An 18,713-nucleotide genomic window follows, 5' to 3' on the forward strand; every position below is an offset into this window, starting at 1 on the left:
GCTCAGGCTCAGGCTTAGGCTCCAGCTCAAGCTCAAGCTCAAGCTCAAGCTCAAGCTCAAGCTCAAGCTCAAGCACCAGCTCAATCTCCAGATCCAGATCCAGCTCCAGCTGAAGCTTAATTTCCAACTGAAGCTCCAGCTGAAGCTCAGCCACGTGTTGCGCAAGCTTCAGCTCAAGCTCAAGCTCCATCTCAAGCTCCAGCTCCAGCTCCAGCTCAAGCTCAAGCTCAAGCTCAAGCACAAGCACAAGCTCAAGCTCAAGCTCAAGCTTAAGCTCTAGCTCCAGCTCCAGCTCAAGCTCAAGCTCCAGCTCCAGGTCAAGCTCAAGATCAATCTTAAGCTCTTGCTCTTGCACTTGCTCTTGCTCTTGCACTTGCTCAAGCTCAAGCTCAACCTCAAGCTCCAGCTCCAGCTCAAGCTCCAGCTCCAGCTCAAGCTCAAGTTCAAGGTCTAGCACCAGCTCTTGCTCAAGCTCCAAATCCTGCTCCAGGTCAAGCTTCAGCTCAAGCTCAAGCTCAAGCACAAAGTCAAGCTCTAGCTCCAGCTAAAACTCCAGCTCAAGCTAAAGTTCCAGTTCAAGCTCAAGCTCAAGCTTCAGCTCCAGCTCAAGCTCAAGCTTAAGCTCAAGCTCCAGCTCAAGCTCAAGAACCTGCTCAAGCTCAAGCTCCAGCTGTAGCTCCAGCTCAGGCTCAAGCTTAAGCTACAGCTTTAGGTCCAGCTCAAGCTCAAGCTCCAGCTTCAGCTCCAGCTCCATCTCCATCTCCATCTCCATCTCCATCACCACCTCCAGCTCAAGCTCAAGCTCCAGCTCAAACCCAAGCTCAAGCACCAGCTCAAGCTTAAGATCAAACTCCAGCTCCATCTCAAGCTCCAGCTCCAGCTCAAGCTCAAGCTCAAGCTCAAGCTCAAGCTCAAACTCAGGCTCCAGCTCAAGCTCAAGCACCAGCTCAAGCTCAAGCTCAAGCACCAGCTCAGGCTCAGGCTCAGGCTCAGGCTTAGGCTTAGGCTCAAGCTCAAGCTCAAGCTCAAGCTCAAGCACCAGCTCAATCTCCAGATCCAGATCCAGATCCAGCTCCAGCTGAAGCTTAATTTCCAACTGAAGCTCCAGCTGAAGCTCAGCCACGTGTTGCGCGAGCTTCAGCTCAAGCTCAAGCTCCAGCTCCAGCTCCATCTCAAGCTCCAGCTCAAGCTCAAGCTCAAACTCAAGCTCAAGCAACAGCTCAAGCTCAAGCTCAAGCTCAAGCTCAAGCTCAAGCTCAAGCTCCAGCTCAAGCTCCAGCTCCAGCTCCAGCTCCAGCTCCAGTTCCAGCTCAAGCTCAAGCTCAAGCTCAAGCTCCAGCTCCAGCTCAAGCTCCAGCTTAAGCTCAAGCTCAAGCTCCAGGTCAAGCTCAAGGTCAAACTCCAGACAGCAGATGACCATGAAGAATGCAGAAAATCAAAAGAAGATGGAAATGAGAAGAGAGAAAGCTGTGAAGAAAATGGTTGAAAAGGAGATCAAAAAAGTTGTTGAAAAAAGTAAGAAAAACATTTGTTACAAGCGTAAATTTAGGTAGTTTTGTGGTATTTCTTAAACTTAATGTTGTAAATAATACCTTTCTTATTTATTTTTACAGATGCCACCACCCAACAACAGAGCGCCAGATTGAAAGGTGAGCAGATCTAAACTGGGGCCACAATTAAAAGTTTGAAATTGGTTGAAATGTCTATTTCACAATTAAACACTGACAACTACTTGATAACTGCTACAGTAACTTAGAGCAAGTTGTTTCTTTTGTAGGAGGTCTTGGAGACTTTAACCCTGGTGTTTTGTCTCTACAGGCGCTCCCTTTCCATGAATGGACCGTTGTACAGGCCCTGTGTCCCTGGAGGTCGTCCTGGTGGAAGACGCGGAGGACGTCCTCATGTAGAAGTCCTTCTTATCAGAGGTCAGGCATGTGTCGCATGAGCTCCAGCTCCTTCACGTGTGGCGCAAGCTCAAGCTCAAGCTCCAGGTCAGTCACGTGTTGCACGAGCTCCAGCTCAAGCTTCAGCTTAGTGACGTGTCGCGTGAGCTCCAGCTCAAGCTCAGCCACGTGTCGCGCGAACCCCAGGTCAGGCACGTGTCGCGAGAGCTCCAGCTGAAGCTTAGCCACGTATCGCGCGTGCTCCAGCTCAAGATCAGCCACGTGTCGCGCAAGCTCCAGCTCAAGCTCAAGCTCCAATTTAAGTTCCAGCTCAAGCTTCATCTTAAACTCCATCTCGTGAAGCTTGTCACTTGTCGCGCAAGCTCCAGCTGAAAGTCAGCCACGTGTTAACAATTGTACCACGTCTATTGTGAAGACAACACACACAGTACAACTAGTATAATAGGATATTTGTTTTGTACAATCTGATAGGCGAAGCTGGTTTTTCCCTCAAGTATTCGAGGTCAGTAAAGTACCTTTATACTCGAGCTACGTGCTCACTCGGAAACCAGAGAAACCCTCGTACTTGTGTTAAACGCAACATCCATTAGGCTCATTCACCAAAACAGTTCGTGTCACAGTGTAAAACAAACATTCACAGATTTATTGGGTAATTAATTATGAAATATCCACAACCAGACGTATACATTCCCCGAGCAAACAGTGATTATTGTTGGTAAAACTGTGATTGTTGGAATTTAAATCCAAGCTTCTGTATATTTCTCTATTGTTGGTATCCATCACTCAAATCTAAGTCAAAAATCTAAATCAAATCCTTCTAACTGCACTTTTGCTTTCACTGTTTCTTCCAAAGAACACTAAATTTTTTTATTCTGCTGTGTGTTGTCATATCGTCTAGCACTTGTGTCCTAATGGTAATTATTTCACTCAGAAAAGGTCTGTCATCCAGCTTTTGTAGTTGTTTAACAGACTCTCATCCACAACGTTTACCGTGGAGGCCTAAGACACTAACTATAAAGAGCAAAGGTTACTATATCAGGATTGATGTCGTAAGGACGCAAAGCAAATTTACGAAATTATGGAACTTACAGTGAATATTTGAAAATATTCACTGATGGACAATATAAAGAGGCAATTGGCCTATATTCTGAAACTTGGATTTGAATGAAATGACTTCTTAAAATTGGTACATCACTTATTCTTCAAAGTTCTACTAACACAGAAGATATTATTTTACTGTATAGTTTTGAAGTAATGCATGAAGTATCGTACAGTAAGTTCAACTGACATCAATCGCTGATTTTTGACCTTTGATAACTTCTATTCCTCAAACTGTGACATCACCTTTCAATCACAGTTCTACTTATTACTTCATGGACTACTACCACAGCAAATATCCAATACTTTTACTGTATAGTTTTGGAGCAATATATAAATAAACTATCAAACTGTATATTGAATTGACCTTAAAAGCTTGCTCGTGCCACGTCGCGCGCATGCTCCAGCTGAAGCTCAGCCACGTGTCGCGCATGCTCCAGCTGAAGCTTAGCCACGTATCGCTGGAGCTCCAGCTCAAGCTCAAGCTCCAGCTCAAGCTCCAGCTTTAGCTCAAGCTCAAGTTCAAGCTCCAGCTCAAACTCAAGAACCAGCTCAAGCTCCAGCTCCAGCTCCAGCTCTAGCTCTTGCTCTTGCTCTTGCTCTTGCTCTTGCTCTTGCTCTTGCTCTTGCTCTTGCTCTTGCTCTTGCTCTTGCTCTTGTCCTTGTCCTTGCTCAAGCTCAAGCTCAAGCTCCAGCTCAAGTTCCAGCTCAGGCTCAAGCTTAAGCTCCAGCTTTAGGGCCAGGGCCATCTCCATCTCCAGCTCTAGCTCCGGCTCCAGCTCAAGCTCAAGCTCAAGCTCAAGCTCAAGCTCAAGCTCAAGCTCAAGCTCCAGCTCCAGCTCCAGCTCCAGCTCCTGCTCCAGCTCCAGCTCCAGCTCAAGCTCAAGCTCAAGCTCAAGCTCATCCACGTGTCGCATGACCTCCAGCTCCAGCTCCAGCTCCAGCTCCAGCTCCAGCTCCAGCTCTTGCTCTTGCTCTTGCTTTTGCTCCAGCTCAAGCTCCGGCTCCAGCTCCAGCTCCAGCTCAAACTAAAGCTCAAGCTCAAGCTCAAGCACCAGCTCAAGCTCAAGCTCAAGCTCAAGCTCCAGCTCCAGCTCCAGCTCCAGCTCTTGCTCTTGCTCCAGCTCAAGCAGCAGCTCAAGCTCTAGCTCCAGCTCCAGCTCAAACTAAAGCTCAAACTCAAGCTCCAGCTCCAGCTCCTGCTCCCTCTCCAGCTCTAGCTCTAGCTCTAGCTCTAGCTCTTGCTCTTGCTCTTGCTCAAGCTCAAGCTCAAGCTTAAGCTCAAGCTCAAGCTCAAACTCAAGCTCCAGCTCAAGCTCAAGCTCAAGCTCAAGCTCAAATTCAAGGTCTAGCACCAGCTCTTGCTCAAGCTCCAAATCCTGCTCCAGGTCAAGCTCCAGCTCAAGCTCAAGCTCAAGCACAAAGTCAAGCTCTAGCTCCAGCTAAAGCTCCAGCTCAAGCTAAAGTTCCAGTTCAAGCTCAAGCTCAAGCTCAAGCTCAGGCTCAAGCTCAAGCTCAAGCTCAAGCTCAAGCTCCAGCTCAGGCTCCAGGTCAAGCTCAAGCTCAAGCTCAAGCTCAAGTACCAACTCAAGCTCCAGCTCAAGCTCCAGCTCAAGCTCAAGCAACAGCTCAAGTTCAAGGTCTAGCACCAGCTCTTGCTCAAGCTCCAAATCCTGCTCCAGGTCAAACTCAAGCTCCAGCTCAAGCTCAAGCTCAAGCACCAAGTCAAGCTCCAGCTAAAGCTCTAGCTCAAGCTCAAGCTAAAGCTAAAGCTAAAGCTCCAGTTCAAGCTCAAACTCAGGCTCCAGGTCAAGCTCAAGCTCCAGCTCAAGCTCCAGCTTCAGCTCAAGCTTCAGCTCAAGCTCAAGAACCAGCTCAAGCTCCTTCTTCAGCTCTAGCTCTAGCTCTTGCTCTTGCTCCTGCTCTTGCTCTTCCACTTGTACTTGCTCTAGCTCAAGCTCAAGCTCCATCTCAAGTTCCAGCTCAGGCTCAAGATTAGGCTCCTGCTTTAGGGCCAGCTCCAGCTCTAGTTCCAGCTCCATCTCCATCTCCATCTCCATCTCCATCTCCAGCTCCAGCTCAAACTCAAGCTCAAGCAACAGCTCAAGCTCAAGCACCAGCTCAATCTCCAGATCCAGATCCAGCTCCAGCTCCAGCTGAAGCTTAATTTCCAGCTGAAGCTCCAGCTGAAGTTCAGCCATGTGTCGCACGAGCCCCAGCTCAAGCTCAGCCATGTGTCGCGCGAGCTTTAGCTCAAGCTCAGCCACGTGTCGCGCAAGCTTTAGCTCAAGCTCAGCCATGTATGCATGTGTTGCATGAGCTCCAGCTCTAGCTCTAGCTCCTGCTCTTGCTCTTACTCCAGCCTAAGCTCCAGCTCCAGCTCCAGCTCCAGCTCCAGCTCTAGCTCTTGCTCAAGCTCCAGCTCCAGCTCCAGCTCTTGCTTTTGCTCCAGCTCAAGCACCAGCTCAAGCTCCAGCTCCAGGTCAGGCTCAAGCTCAAGCTCCAGCTTCAGTTCAAGCTCCAGCTCAAGCTCAAGAACCAGCTCAAGCTCAAGCTCAAGCTCAAGCTCAAGCTCCAGCTCCAGCTCCAGCTCCAGCTCCTGCTTCTGGTCCTGCTCCAGCTCTAGCTCTAGCTCTAGCTCTAGCTCTTGCTCTTGCTCTTGCTCTTGCTCTAGCTCAATCTCAAGCTCCATCTCAAGCTCCAGCTCAAGCTCAAGAACCAGGTCAAGCTCAAGTTCCAGCTCCAGCTCCAGCTCCTGCTCTAGCTCTTGCTCTTGCTTTTGCACTTGCTCTAGCTCAAGCTCCATCTCAAGTTCCAGCGCAGGCTCAAGCTTAAGCTCCAGCATTAGGGCCAGGGCCATGTCCATCTCCAGCTCCAGCTCAATCTCCAGCTTAGCCACGTCTCACTCAAGCTCAAGCTTAGGTCCCAGCTCAAGCTCCAGCTCAAGATCCAGCTCAGCCACGTCTCGCTCGTGCTCAAGCTCCAGCTCAGCCATGTGTCGCTCGCACTCCAGCTCAAGCTCACTACACTTAATACACATGCTACTCTCATTTGTGATCTATTAAAACACATGAAATCAAAGGGCACTGCTAATATTTTATTTGACAGAACACCTGCCTTTTATCAATACAGCAACATGAAAATTTCCCCCTTCAGTTACTACCATTAGTACAAAATGTGTTCTTTTACAAAAGGATCCAGTTTCAGGCTGTTCAGACAGTGTTGTTGAGTATATCAGTGCAGACAGAAACAAGGAAGCTGGTTGTGTGTACACCAACTAGAAGTAAATCTTATATGAACGCTTTGAATTGAGCAAATGAATGGAAGCTTTACTGCTACTGGAGTGCTCTTAATGTACATCGGAGCTTACGTACAGTTTGTTCTGACACACAGGACTATAGTATGTGCGTTGAAGTGAAAAAGTGTTCATTTACAGTACAAAAGCCAACCAACAGCCTTTCAACAACACACTGGCCGTTACATAGTTTCGGACTTGATTTTGTCCCTGCGCCCCGTTTGATTCTAAAACATTTTATACACCAGCAGGTAGAATCATCTGAACGACATCCTCCAACCTGATGAAACCATTTTGTAGTCGGTCGTCATTAACGTGGCCGACTACAAAAAGATGACTCAAAACAAAACAATGACATGACACCGAAAGTATGACAAAACAAATGAGGTAAACAAAACTTGTACATGTTATCATCCACATACCAAATATAGTGTTTAGCATCACTACATGATACTTCATTAAAACCCAGATTCTTTTCATTGGGTACAAACAGAAACAAACAAACACACACACACGTTATAATTTCCTGACATTCATTATCTCATCTTCCTATTATTTCTTATGTAATCATAATAATAATAATATTAACAATAATGTTAAACTGAACAGCAATTGTCCCTTTCATCAATTTCCTCACTTTGTAAACAAAAACTAAATAAAGCCCAACCTCACAGGTCAGTCATGAGGTCCAATCTCAGTGTCCAGCATTGTTCCCATCCACAGACTAGTTCATTTCTAAACTGTTACATTGAGGAGTTTATAACTCATCCTTGAGATTGGGGTCTGTGCCTTCATCTTCCTCTTCCTCGTCTTGCTCCTCTCCTTCCTCCTCCTCCTCCTCCTCTTCATCTTCCTCCTCTTCCTCTTTTTCTTCCTCCTCCTCCTTTGCTTCTTCTCGCCTTACCTTGTCCTCTTCCTCGCGCTTCTTCCTCTCCTCTTCCTCTTGGCCTTCTTTCATCTTTTTTTCTGCATCCTAGGGACCAAGTTATAATTTGTTAATGTTACATTCAGCAAAACCAGGCATTAGAGCGTTAGTAAGTAGCAATAATGCTTCTGGGCTCACCTTAGTTTTACCCCACGTGTCATTGCCAACTTCCTCTGCCACTTTTGGGTCATTTGTGATGAGGAAGTTGTCAAAGATGGTACCAGACTTTACCTACATTAAATATACAATTTTACCGATGGGGAAGTACAATATTACGAAGCCAATAAAACTTAAAGAATGTTTCCATCTTTTTAGTTCAACCAGTTTTTACAGTAAAATGAGTTGTATTTCCTAAAAGTGAAACAAAAATCAATTACAAGCAAACATAATGATCATGTTATTATTTTCTAACTGTTAAGAATGAATTACTAAATTACATCAAGTAAATTACGAGTCTATACACCTTAAGTTAAGGACCTAAATAACCCATACAGCAGCTTCTCACCTGCCACAGGTCCAGTCCAATCACACCAATGCTGTTGTATTTATAGATCTCAGAATCAGCTGTGTACTCGGGGTTGTCAATCTCAGGGTGGATCCACTTGCCCTTGTAGGCAGGATTGTCGATCTCTCTTGGTTTCCACTCACCCTGAGATCAGGAGAACGCACAGAAAGTGATCAGTCTATAATCAGATTTATTTCTGAGTTACACAAATCCCCTCTTTATTCATTACTCTCACATAATTTTATTTGCATCATTCCACTAAAACAAAAATGATTTAAGGCGCCATTAACTTGCTGACTGACATATATATATATATATATTAGGTGTGATGTATTTGTTGCTCACCTTGTATTCAGGGTTAGTGACCATAGGTGGCTCCCACTCTCCATCCATCTCATCATCCCAGTCCTCTGGCTTCTTAGCATCAGGATCTGGGATGTTCTCTGGTTTGTCCCAGTCCTACCGAAGGCATGCACAGATTGAAAAATCTTTACACTGACATGCAAAACTGAGAATTGAGTTTTATAGAAATGAACTAAATGCAGTTTGTGTAAGTGTATAAAAGGAGTCAAGAGGACTGCAAAAACAGATAGATTGCTTGGACTGAACTGACCTCTGGTTTCTTATCATCAGGGTCAGGAATCCTCTCCTTGTCATCCCAGTCCTCTGGCTTTTTGGCTTCAGAGTCCTTAATTTTTTTGGGAGGCAGGAAATCCCAGTCGTCCTCCAGATTGCCTGACTCAACCTTCTTATTGTCAATCTTTACTTCGTAGGTGTTGTCAGGGTTGACAATGAGTGTGTACAAGTGTGTGTATTCATCATCCTGAGGGGTGGAATAGAAATAGTATGACTCTAATGGTTAAAAACAGTTGTAAAATACAATTCCTTGCTCTGAACTGTTAGTAAGTCAACATGCTTTAATATGTTTATGCAATAAAATTGGATTGAATCAGAAAACAATTTTGTCATTTATCAATTAAATACAAAGCTAGAATCCTTTATTCATAACTCACCTTGCATCTAATGTCCTTGTTGATCAGATGGTTCTTGCCTTTGTAGTTGAAGATGACATGAACTTTCTTCGTTCCAGGGCCACAAATATCAGGACCTGATCAATCCAAGAATAGAAAAAAAGTACTGTGTAAAGAGGGGAATCGATCTAAAATAAAAGCAGCGGCTGCAATGTTACATTTTTGACAGCACAGTAAAGCATTTCGGGGTTTGAGACGAATAAACATTTTCCTTACAGTCAGCAAATCCAATGGAAACATCAAAACAATGTCCTACTAACAACTCTTCCTTATGTATCCAAATCCTATTTAGCTTAAGGGTTGCCTGTATATTTTTCCAAAAAACAATTAATAACACATTAATAAGCCCAGTATCTTTGAAATCTGCAAAAACCAGGCACTCTTACAGACGATGTCTACTGTTCTTACTAAAGTCTACATTTGAAACTGCCCAAACTCACCAAACATGATGTTATAGACAGAGTCTCCATGCATTTCCTCCTGGTTGAGCTCAGAGGGGAAGAGTTTAATGTAGCCGCCACCACAGTCAATGCTCTGCTCGTGTTTCACAGTGAACTGGATAACAAGCGACTGGCCCTGGTTGCTGAAGTCATCAAAACGTGCTGACATGGCATAGAAGCGGGCATCTTGGCTCGTCTGCAGACCTGCAGTACAAACAATGCCATTATTGCAGTGTGAGAGAGTAAAACAGTACAGTACGTCCACTGTGGCTCCACATTTGCATTGAAATGCATTAGCCACCATGCAAATGCAAGAACTAACTCTTCCGATTACCTTTGTCCTTCTCTGCATCTCCGTAGAACTTCCCTGCAGTCAGGACAAACTTGCCGTAGTCTGACTTGTGTTTCGATTCCACCCAGCGACTCGTCCAGGCATCTGGAAAATCAAGTTAGGAGTCAGTCACGGTTAAAAAGAGGCATTTGCTGCAAATTCACCTCTGGTAATGCAGTGCAGGTTGCATTATGTGGCTGTCACACATTCAACAGTATGAGGAACAAGACGGGAGAAGGTGAAGGAGGGTGGTGACTGTGGGTACGATGTGCTGCAGGGGGGTGGGGGACAGACATGGTCTGATGAACGCTAAAGGGTAAAAATGGAGAGGCTGGGGTGGAGGGACGGGAGAGAACAGATATATGGGTGGAATAAATGCATTTCCAGCTGAGCTGTAGACAGACAATGCATCACAGAAATAGAGACAAAAATCATTCATTCTTTGTGCAGAGAGCACACAGCAGACAGCACTCACGCAGTGATTCATATCCGCTAAAACCGGACATACATTTAACAAAAGCGGTTATTAAAGAGTCATTATGTGTAAAGGACCTCACCTCCATCTTCAAATTGCTCACGGTAAAACACAGTGGAATCGGCCAGCACGGACGCAGCCGACACGGCCATTAAAAGCAGCGACAGGGCGGACATAGTGACGCGCCGAGGCACCCTGGCAAATGGAAATTACTTAATATAAATACAAATACGTCCCTGTAATGTAAGTACGCCCCGCAGCACCGCTGCTGCCAGACCAGCTTCTCTTACAGTGATGGTACAGTGAAAACGCTGAGACGCCGCTGCTGCTCTCCTCTCGTCTCAGAACAGATGTCTAACTCTGATTGGTCGCTGGCCTCAAACCTCTACAAGGAAGCGTTCCTGCCGCCAGCCAATCAGAGATCAGGGAATTTAAACGAATTGTCACTACAGCCAATAAGAGCAAACCACGCGTTTGCTTTATATACTCCCAGAAATGGATGATGCGCCATGAGTGAACTGTATAAAAATAACTAATGGCTCATTATGAAATTAAAAAAAAAAGTTTCATACAATAGGCAGTTAAATATATAAAAAGCCAAAGAAGTTGTTTTTTTCTCGAGAAAAATTACATTTCCCCCTCGATCTAGAACCGATCTAGATAAAATGTAGCAAAACCTCAATTCACCAGAACTATTAACTATATTGTTAGTACGACGTCTCGTGTGTATGTTAAGTGTGGTATGTGTTTATTATGGTCTGTGTGTAACCCTAAACATAGACTACACCTAGACAGAGTTTCAGGTTTGTAAAATCTTCATTCTGTTTGAGAAAACACAGGAACACATTGTCGAATTGATCCAAATATAAAACAGCATACATAAAGTAAAAATAGCCTTTTAGCTTCAGTTGAGTGGAGAGTATTCCAATTATAATAAAGACTTCATTTGTGTTAGCAACATTAAGGCTACAAGTCTACAGTTTACTTTTTTTGTAGGTATTTATTTTTCTTGAAATAATACCTGACATTTTTTCAAAATTATTCTTGTGACATGATTGCATGATTTATACAACAAAACAAAAATCACTAACGCAGACAACAGAGTGTCCAGGAAGGTAAAGTACTGCAAGTCAATGAATGACAATATTCGCAAGAAAGTAACATCAAAGTAAGCAACAACTAATCATATTGATGTGTATTATATAATAAAACATGTATCAGATAAATATAAATCCCACTTAAATTTCTGCCATTATAAATGTTTATAATTAATTATTTAACACAAATAAAATCTGGCTTCTCAAATAGAGTCAAGCCTTTAAAAACACAGTCTCTTGCACATTTTTCAGTAACTGTTTCAAGTAGCACATTCCTCCGGTTTGGTTGGCAGTTACACACTCTGTACTTTTCGCACCACAATGCTGTTAATACTCATTACAAGTCACATGAATGACTTACAGAACCAGTAAGTGTCAAGTTATAAGTTATATAAATGTGGTATAGTAACATGTTCAAATGTGGCACTAACGATGACAATAAATAATCAGTGCTACCATAAACACAGGGTGCAGACACATGAACAAAGATCTTTTCTAGACATAAATAAACATAATAAATGTAGCTTAAACTGTGGTCACAGTCAACAGACATAAATAATGTGGCATGATAAAAAAAAAAATAAATGTAGCATCATTTTCTTCATCTTTTCACTGTGGGGACTCAAACCTGGCAGTCACACATGATGACCATCTGCCATTAGCGTGGTTCCTGCAATGCTCTAGATGTCTGCAGGGTGAGCCCCGCTGTTCTTCCTGCTAATACAGGAACTGGCCCAGAGTCCGGCTTTCTCAAAGGGGCCTGGTCATATCTGTGGAGGGAGGAGAGGACGTCGGGCAAAGCAGAGAGGACACACCTCCTCTGTGGCTCTGTATCCAGATGGACTGGTAAAGCAAGCTCCCACCTCCTCCAAGTCTCTCTCTGTGTCTGCTTTTAGGGGAGAAAGAAGTTGATCCTCTGAGGTATGGACTTGCATCCCTGAGCTGAGAATAGCCTCTCCTCTTTGGGAACATAAAGCATTGCTTTGGCCACCTCATCCAGGGTAGCCTCATCAGTCTCTAGGCCGCGGGCTGCGTAGGCGTCCCGTGCGCAGAGCTTGATGTGGCGATACTCCAGAGGCAGGAAGGGCACAAAGAAGTCGATTAGGTGGCCAGACATCAGTTCACTCTGGGCAAAACCACCTGGAAACCAGGACAACATGGATAGGATAAGATCTTAGAAACTCCCAAACACATGACAGCTGCACAGCTCGGTGCAGCTTTCTCATATACATCAGTGAAGTAACTTCCTTAACAATGTTCCTGTGGTCCCCACAGTGAAACCCCCACTATTTGATAACCAAACGCTTGAAAAGCCCCAGGAACAACCCACAGCCAGAGGCACAGCATGTGTATGACAACACAAAATTTCCTACGACAGCCACAGAGAAACCCGAAGTACTGCTGCATACCATGAGACTCTATTGTTTCAGCTCGCAGCCGATGCTCCAGGTCTTCCATTCCAATGTCCTCTCGATTTTGGCCAGAGTGCCAGAAGTCCAGCGCTACGTCATTGATTGCTGCGCCACCAATATTACTAAGAAGGTGGAAAAACATGATAAGCATGAAAAATACAAAGTGAGCTTTATGAAGTGATCACAGCTTTGTCTTTTTTTATAAATCAACTCTACAATCAAAGCTTCTACTCTTTTGATTAGTAGAACTTTTTGGGCCCAGCTACAAATGACAGAATGTGTCTGTGTCAAGAACCAACCTGAGGAAGAGAAAGATGGCTCTGCGATAGCTGACCCCATCTACGTTGTCATAGTGATCCATGAAGGGTTTGATGGCATCAATGAGGCCTGGGTGAAGCTTCTCAGCCTCGTCAAAGATAAACAGAGTCTGAGGGCAGCGCAGAACCATGTCTCGGATGGCCTCTCTCAGCTGGCCCTGGTCACAAAGAGAAGCAGGAGGCTACAGGGTGAAAATTTGCTTTGATGTCATGTAAAATAAGTAGATGATCATCAATCAGATTAAATGCATTTATAGATATTTATACAATACACTGTTTACATCTTTGTGCTTTGAAGAGAAAACTTCTGTTTAAGATTCTTGAATATGTAGATTTGTTGATGACTGGTCTGTTTCATACTAAGCTTGAACCTACATTAAGACACGTTCCATGGCAAATAAGTTTAAAATCCAGAGTCCACATTTACAGATTCTGCAGATTGTGTTTAGTGTAAAGGTTATTCTGGCTACACTCTGTCAAATTCGTATTTATTTATGTAATAATGCTGTGTCAACATTATTTTGTAACTTGTTCAATGATCGTGGGTCCGTGTTGGCATCCGTGCCCTCCTTGGACAAACGCCCGGTTCCAAAAAGCCATACATGTCAGTATTTGTAGGATCAATGAGTCAGTCTGTTCAGATTGGATCACAAACAGATTAACATCTGACTGTGTGTTCCTGGAACAGAAAAAACAAGTCTGGGCCAAGTAGGCTCTGTATGCTTTACCTTGTACGTGTCCACCAGTCTGGCGTGGGGGAAGTGGAATGGAGCAATGAACAGACGTACACACTCGCTCTTCACCCCGTCACGATAAAGGTTATCGGCGATGATTCGTGCCACAAAGTTCTTGCCGGTACCAGACCAGCCATGGAAGGAGAGGGTGAGCGGCTTGTTGGACTCGGGGTTGTTGACAAAGCCCTGGATGGCTTTCAGAACCACAGACTGAGCCAAGTGCTGCCCATGAAGCTTGGTCTGAAGATCCCTCGCCAGACCTGCACGTGTACAGAGGAGAGGGCACACCTTTAGATCATAGTCATGGAATAATGCTTTTACACTGCATGAATGTTTGCTCCAACTATTTAATGCATCAGCCAACAGTACAGTTGTCAGGAGAACCGTGGATTGGTTTAAATCCACTTGCCCTAAAGTGAACAAATACTCAAAGCTACTGATGATTAGATGAGCAGTGCGTGCACAGTGCCTGCCTGTTATGTTGTTGGTTATCCTGCAGTCTCCAGAGTCGCAGCACTGCCCCAGGCTACAGTACCACTGATGCAGCAGGCTGATGTAGTCCTGAGAAAAACCTGCCCAGAGGTCTCTGGTGGGGACTGCTCACACCAAGAGGATCGGCGATCAACAAACGGAGCCAAAACGACAAACACAATACTGTAAAACGCAAACCACAGAGGCTGCAAACGACTCAGTGGCTAGTGAGCTGCGCGCTACTGTTAGCTATAAAAACCATCTGGCACGTTACCTTGCTGCGTGGCGTCGTCTTGGTTGGGCTGACACTCCCCCTCCCATATATTGCAATAGATGTAATTAAAATAGTAAGTAGAAACATTGGAAATGCTGTCAAAATGGAAGAGGTCGGCCCCTCCGGACTGAGCCCAGAGCAGAACCAGGAACCACCGCACAAACATCGGGGATGAGGCTGTTGCGACGCGTCCCAGTTCTCGTCTCCCATTTATTTACACCGGGCGTCTGCTCTGCGTGGGCTTTCCCTCCTCTGCACGAAGGGGCTGTGAAGCGCGTGCAGGCAGCGGACGTAGTGACGGACCCGTACGTCGTACTGGTCACGTGACTTTACGACGATAGACGAGCTAATGCTAGCAAAAGCATACTGGCAAGCTACATATGAACACTCGTCCGGTCATTCATATTACGCCTTTCAGTGCTCGATCAAATACTAATATGAAATGCATCAGCACATGGCAGTTAATCATCTTCAACCAACGTGATCATTTCTTGCACATCCGTCCGTAGACTTTAGTAGGGAAACCAATAATCACCTGCAGTAGCTTCACTGCATTGAAAAGCACTTAACTTAGGCAGTGAAGTTCACCATTTTCAGAAAAACGTATTTTAAGAGTTGTTTTAGCAATAACACTTTTGAACCACAGAACATGACAGCAAATATTTGTATTAATCCTGTGGCCTGCACACTGAGGAGTTTGAACAAACCCCATGCCTTATTTTAAAATCCCACCAAGGAAAAACATGAAATAGGCAACAGGTCACCAGCCTCACACTCTGGACATTCCAAAATGTTCTGGACTCAAACATTTACTCACAGTAATATTTCTGGCAAATGACAAGTGTTTTTTTAAAAGATTTATTCACTACAGATCTGACAAGTTTCTTTGCAAACAGATAAAAGGTCTGATGTTCCATAAATGAGGCATGGATGTGCAGCTTTAAAGTCAGCTCCTGTCTCACGACAACGGTGCAGTCTTCAGCATCATCGTCTCCTCTGAAGAACAATTCTTGACGGTGCTCTGCAAGAGATTACTTTGTATCAAGAGGGGAAGAGGGAAAGAAACCCTCCAAGACTACCACACCAACCTACTGACCACATTTCCTCAGAATAAAATGGAACGGTAAAGGTTAGAATCATGAGTAATCATTTGGCAGAATCTTTCATCACTGGTTTAGTGGTCAGTTTAAACAGTGGCACTACAGAACAAAAGCTCAAAGAATTTCAAAAAATACTTACCAAACTCTTGACTTGTCACTTCCTGCAAACATAACATTAACTTATTAAAAAGCCTTAATCACCATTTTATTAATTATTCATCTGGGTTGCTCAGCAAAAAAGCAACTTCCACATACATGTTCAGGTCAGACATTTGTCAAGACATCATGGAACCCATGTGAAATTGTGCACCTTCAAGTACTTTAATTCTTACCGTAGTTTCATTCCTTTGGCTCAGCTGGGCTTTGCCGTACCCTAAAAACACAGATCAGCATAAGCTGGAGATGTACTTTGTCAGATGTACTAAGGCTTCTGAACTGACCTTGTCAGCTAGAGCTAATATAACAAGACTTCATTGTTTCAAGTCAGTGTTTCAAGGTTTCATCACACAGGTCAGTTTAACAATCACTTCTACCAAGTGAGGCTCCATAGCAGATAAACAACTGATTTTTTTTACTTTATTGCCAATACTTCAGATTTGCATAAATGCTTTACAGTTTGATATTTCACTCATCACCTTGATCTGAAGCAATATTTCGACTATTCTGATACTCACCATGGTTGTGCAACACCTTGGGCACAATGCTGCATCCAGGTTACTCTGAAAAGGTAAGACAATAGTGTAAGTCATTGTTGATTAAAGTGCAGGTTTTGTCTAACGTAAAGCTAGATCAGAATAAAATGACTAGTCCTCAACTAGATCAGAGACCTGATTCTTATTCATCACATCTGCATCATAGTTTTACCTTAATGAGCTGGAAAATGGGCCTTACCAATAAAGATATGAAGACTCATCCAAATCATAGAATGCCTGTGAAACAAAAAAAGTTACAGCTGCGTTTTCACATACTTCTGCGTTGCAGTCATACCCACTAGATACATCAGATAGGTGCGAAAGACAATAGATGGTCTTCATCAATAATCTGCTGAACTATGAGCTCATCATTGCATCAAGTATTATAGGATTTTACTTCAATTCTTACACACCTTTAGTTTCTGAAGTCAGCATCTTAAAGAAAAAAAAAAATGAATTAAAAATAAGTCACAAATAGAAATTATTCTACTGGTTGGAGGCCATTGCATCAGATAGGAGCGAAAGACTTTGCTGTTGTTTCTTCACAGTTATCTGCTGAACTATGCAATCATCACAGCATTGGCAGAGATAAAGCAAATTAATTCATAGCACATACAACCTACCATTTACAACCAGGAACACCAGATTTACAGATAGGGAGGACGGCTGAGCACCATCTGCAGGACAAGTGAATGATTAGAGGAAATACATGTACACATGTAGGTATTTGTCAGAAGACACTGCATCAGATAAAAATCATCTTTCACTCTTATTCAGAGAGATTCCCAATTGTTTTAAACAAATCATCACTTACAGTCAATGTTAAACACATTCAGCTTAGCCATTCAGTTACCTGCTATGGTGGTTCAGTCAGTAGTTGTAGACAAAATCACACCTGCAGGAGCAACAACAACGTAAATACACTGAACAATTACATGAATCTGTAACTTTCAGACATCACCGCCTCAGATAGTCAAACATGGTGGTTGAACAGTCTCGTCATCCAGCTTGTCAAGAGTAGCAAATAAGAATCATCACAGCAGCAGAGAACAAAGATGAACAAATGCTTCTTGGGGTGACGCAGTTTAACCACAATAAAACTCTGGGGGTAAAAACATGGCAAAGCAAAACGCATCATTTATACCTTTATGCCAAATACAAAGTTTAGATAAAAACATTAAATTAGTCCTTTAAATTTATACAAATCAAGGTTTGATTTGCGATACCAGACGCTAAATTTATACAAATCAAGGTTTGATTTGCGATACCAGACGCTGAAATCCCCAGGAAGCATTCATTCATTCCTTTAATCCTTGAAAGCAACTGATCCTCACCTTCCAACCATGTGGTCCGGCGAGTCTTCATTTTTCCTTGGACCTGGTGAGGAACACATTTTAATTATCTACTAGTAATGTCAAAGGAAAAGCAGAATTTGAGTAAAGAAGTCTCAGTGTGATGTTAGTCAGAAACCACTTCTGTCCACTACTCTTACAGATAAGTCATCATTGACTCCAAATTTCAAAGAAAAGCCATTAGCGTTTACACTTACAGAAAGCATTAAAGACATTGAATCATCCGGCCTGGTGGCTCAGCGGTAGATTACAGGCTGGGATGAGACCCGATGAGTTTTTGAGAACGCCAAAGACAGGCCATTCTCGCACTCCAGGCATCTTGTAGGGATCTTCAGCTGATCTGTAAGCAAATTGCGACTTTTACAAAGAGTACAAAAAACGCTACTTTGCAGTCTGGTTAAACACGTGAGATGCAGCCCTGGAACTGTGGGGCTCAGCTTTCAGGAGATACGTTCATTTATCCCATGCAATCAGAAAAGTTGGCATTCTTTCACGTTTACTCAGATGTCCCTACCAACAGATTTCATCATTTAGCCATGGGGAAATGACACTTTTAGCTGTGTTGCTAGTGTGCTAGCGTGAAGACCAACACGTGGTTCAGGCCTGCTGCAGCTAAGATGCGTCAATTTTGCTAGCTAAAAACCTGCCAGATAACCAAACGGATAAAACAAACGTTAAGATAAACTGGGCAGTCTCGAGAAGGCCTCATGTAAACATATACAACTACGTAGACGGGCAGTATAACACAAAGTAGACACAAGAGAATTACAATACCTTGAAGACACGCCGGTGAAAAGAGGTAGGAACGACGTTGCAAGGCGCTTTTATAGGAGATGTCGCAAAGGATGATGGGAAATATGGGCGACGGCCAGCGCCCCTGCGTGGCCGATTAATTGATGTACGAGTTCTGTTTTCTAACAACTGCTACGGTGGTATTGTAAATGTTGTGTAAATACAGTTAAATTCATACGTGCATGACCAATACAAGATAAAAAACACTTCTCAGAACAATAATTTATAGGTTTCAATAGTTGAATAACATATTTATTTTATATTTTATAACTACTATTTGTGTAGCTGTATGCATCAGACATTGTGTCTTATAAAGGGCACAGACTGGTTCATGAATAACCTGCAAGCTCATAATATTTTGTATTTTTCAAAAATAATTTTAAAACTCAAAATAAAGTGTGAAAACAATGTTCAGAGCCACTTGGCACGTTGCTAATCTGGAATAACGTGACAAAAAGCTTGCAAGAA

General features: G+C 43.6%; 3 protein-coding genes, 1 long non-coding RNA gene and 6 other non-coding genes across 10 annotated transcripts; 1 reads left to right on the top strand and 9 right to left on the bottom strand.

Moving 5' to 3' along the window:
- Positions 1-4,058: 4,058 nt before the first annotated feature.
- LOC114854794 (uncharacterized protein DDB_G0271670-like) lies at positions 4,059-6,660 on the top strand (the record flags this gene model as incomplete). The annotated part of the gene is given in 1 exon segment (XM_055508018.1): positions 4,059-6,660. A coding segment is annotated over 1 exon segment (684 nt), but the record flags the coding sequence as incomplete, so codon positions are not given.
- Positions 6,087-10,392, bottom strand: calr (calreticulin). Its single transcript, XM_029147654.3, has 10 exons — positions 10,295-10,392; positions 10,087-10,199; positions 9,533-9,634; positions 9,199-9,402; positions 8,741-8,835; positions 8,341-8,550; positions 8,073-8,186; positions 7,728-7,871; positions 7,361-7,453; positions 6,087-7,270 (listed from the first exon to the last, which is right to left on the bottom strand). The coding sequence occupies exons 2-10, from the start codon at positions 10,178-10,180 to the stop codon at positions 7,055-7,057; spliced, it is 1,272 nt and encodes a 423-aa protein (XP_029003487.1). The 5' UTR covers positions 10,181-10,199; positions 10,295-10,392; the 3' UTR covers positions 6,087-7,054.
- A 587-nt stretch (positions 10,393-10,979) lies between these two features.
- Positions 10,980-14,635, bottom strand: tor3a (torsin family 3, member A). Its single transcript, XM_029147655.3, has 6 exons — positions 14,310-14,635; positions 14,038-14,160; positions 13,559-13,824; positions 12,813-12,988; positions 12,511-12,635; positions 10,980-12,241 (listed from the first exon to the last, which is right to left on the bottom strand). Exons 1-6 carry the CDS (start codon positions 14,473-14,475, stop codon positions 11,994-11,996), a joined length of 1,104 nt encoding a protein of 367 aa, XP_029003488.1. The 5' UTR covers positions 14,476-14,635; the 3' UTR covers positions 10,980-11,993.
- A 775-nt stretch (positions 14,636-15,410) lies between these two features.
- LOC114854857 (small nucleolar RNA SNORD47) lies at positions 15,411-15,484 on the bottom strand. Its single transcript, XR_003785835.1, has one exon. It is a non-coding gene; the product is annotated as a small nucleolar RNA SNORD47 (small nucleolar RNA).
- Positions 15,485-16,400: 916 nt separating this feature from the next.
- On the bottom strand, positions 16,401-16,481 carry LOC114854859 (small nucleolar RNA snR60/Z15/Z230/Z193/J17). The gene has a single exon (XR_003785837.1). It is a non-coding gene; the product is annotated as a small nucleolar RNA snR60/Z15/Z230/Z193/J17 (small nucleolar RNA).
- Positions 16,482-16,601: 120 nt separating this feature from the next.
- On the bottom strand, positions 16,602-16,684 carry LOC114854860 (small nucleolar RNA snR60/Z15/Z230/Z193/J17). The gene has a single exon (XR_003785838.1). It is a non-coding gene; the product is annotated as a small nucleolar RNA snR60/Z15/Z230/Z193/J17 (small nucleolar RNA).
- A 155-nt stretch (positions 16,685-16,839) lies between these two features.
- On the bottom strand, positions 16,840-16,919 carry LOC114854872 (small nucleolar RNA SNORD79). The gene has a single exon (XR_003785850.1). It is a non-coding gene; the product is annotated as a small nucleolar RNA SNORD79 (small nucleolar RNA).
- A 108-nt stretch (positions 16,920-17,027) lies between these two features.
- LOC129603970 (uncharacterized) lies at positions 17,028-18,358 on the bottom strand. Its single transcript, XR_008694427.1, has 4 exons — positions 18,228-18,358; positions 17,651-17,793; positions 17,436-17,478; positions 17,028-17,203 (listed from the first exon to the last, which is right to left on the bottom strand). It is a non-coding gene; the product is annotated as an uncharacterized LOC129603970 (long non-coding RNA).
- Positions 17,545-17,612, bottom strand: LOC114854868 (small nucleolar RNA SNORD75). Its single transcript, XR_003785846.1, has one exon. It is a non-coding gene; the product is annotated as a small nucleolar RNA SNORD75 (small nucleolar RNA).
- Positions 17,915-17,994, bottom strand: LOC114854858 (small nucleolar RNA SNORD74). Its single transcript, XR_003785836.1, has one exon. It is a non-coding gene; the product is annotated as a small nucleolar RNA SNORD74 (small nucleolar RNA).
- Positions 18,359-18,713: the final 355 nt, after the last annotated feature.

This window comes from Betta splendens, chromosome 4 (assembly GCF_900634795.4).
Source record: "Betta splendens chromosome 4, fBetSpl5.4, whole genome shotgun sequence".
In the NCBI taxonomy this organism is placed as follows: Eukaryota; Metazoa; Chordata; class Actinopteri; order Anabantiformes; family Osphronemidae; genus Betta; species Betta splendens.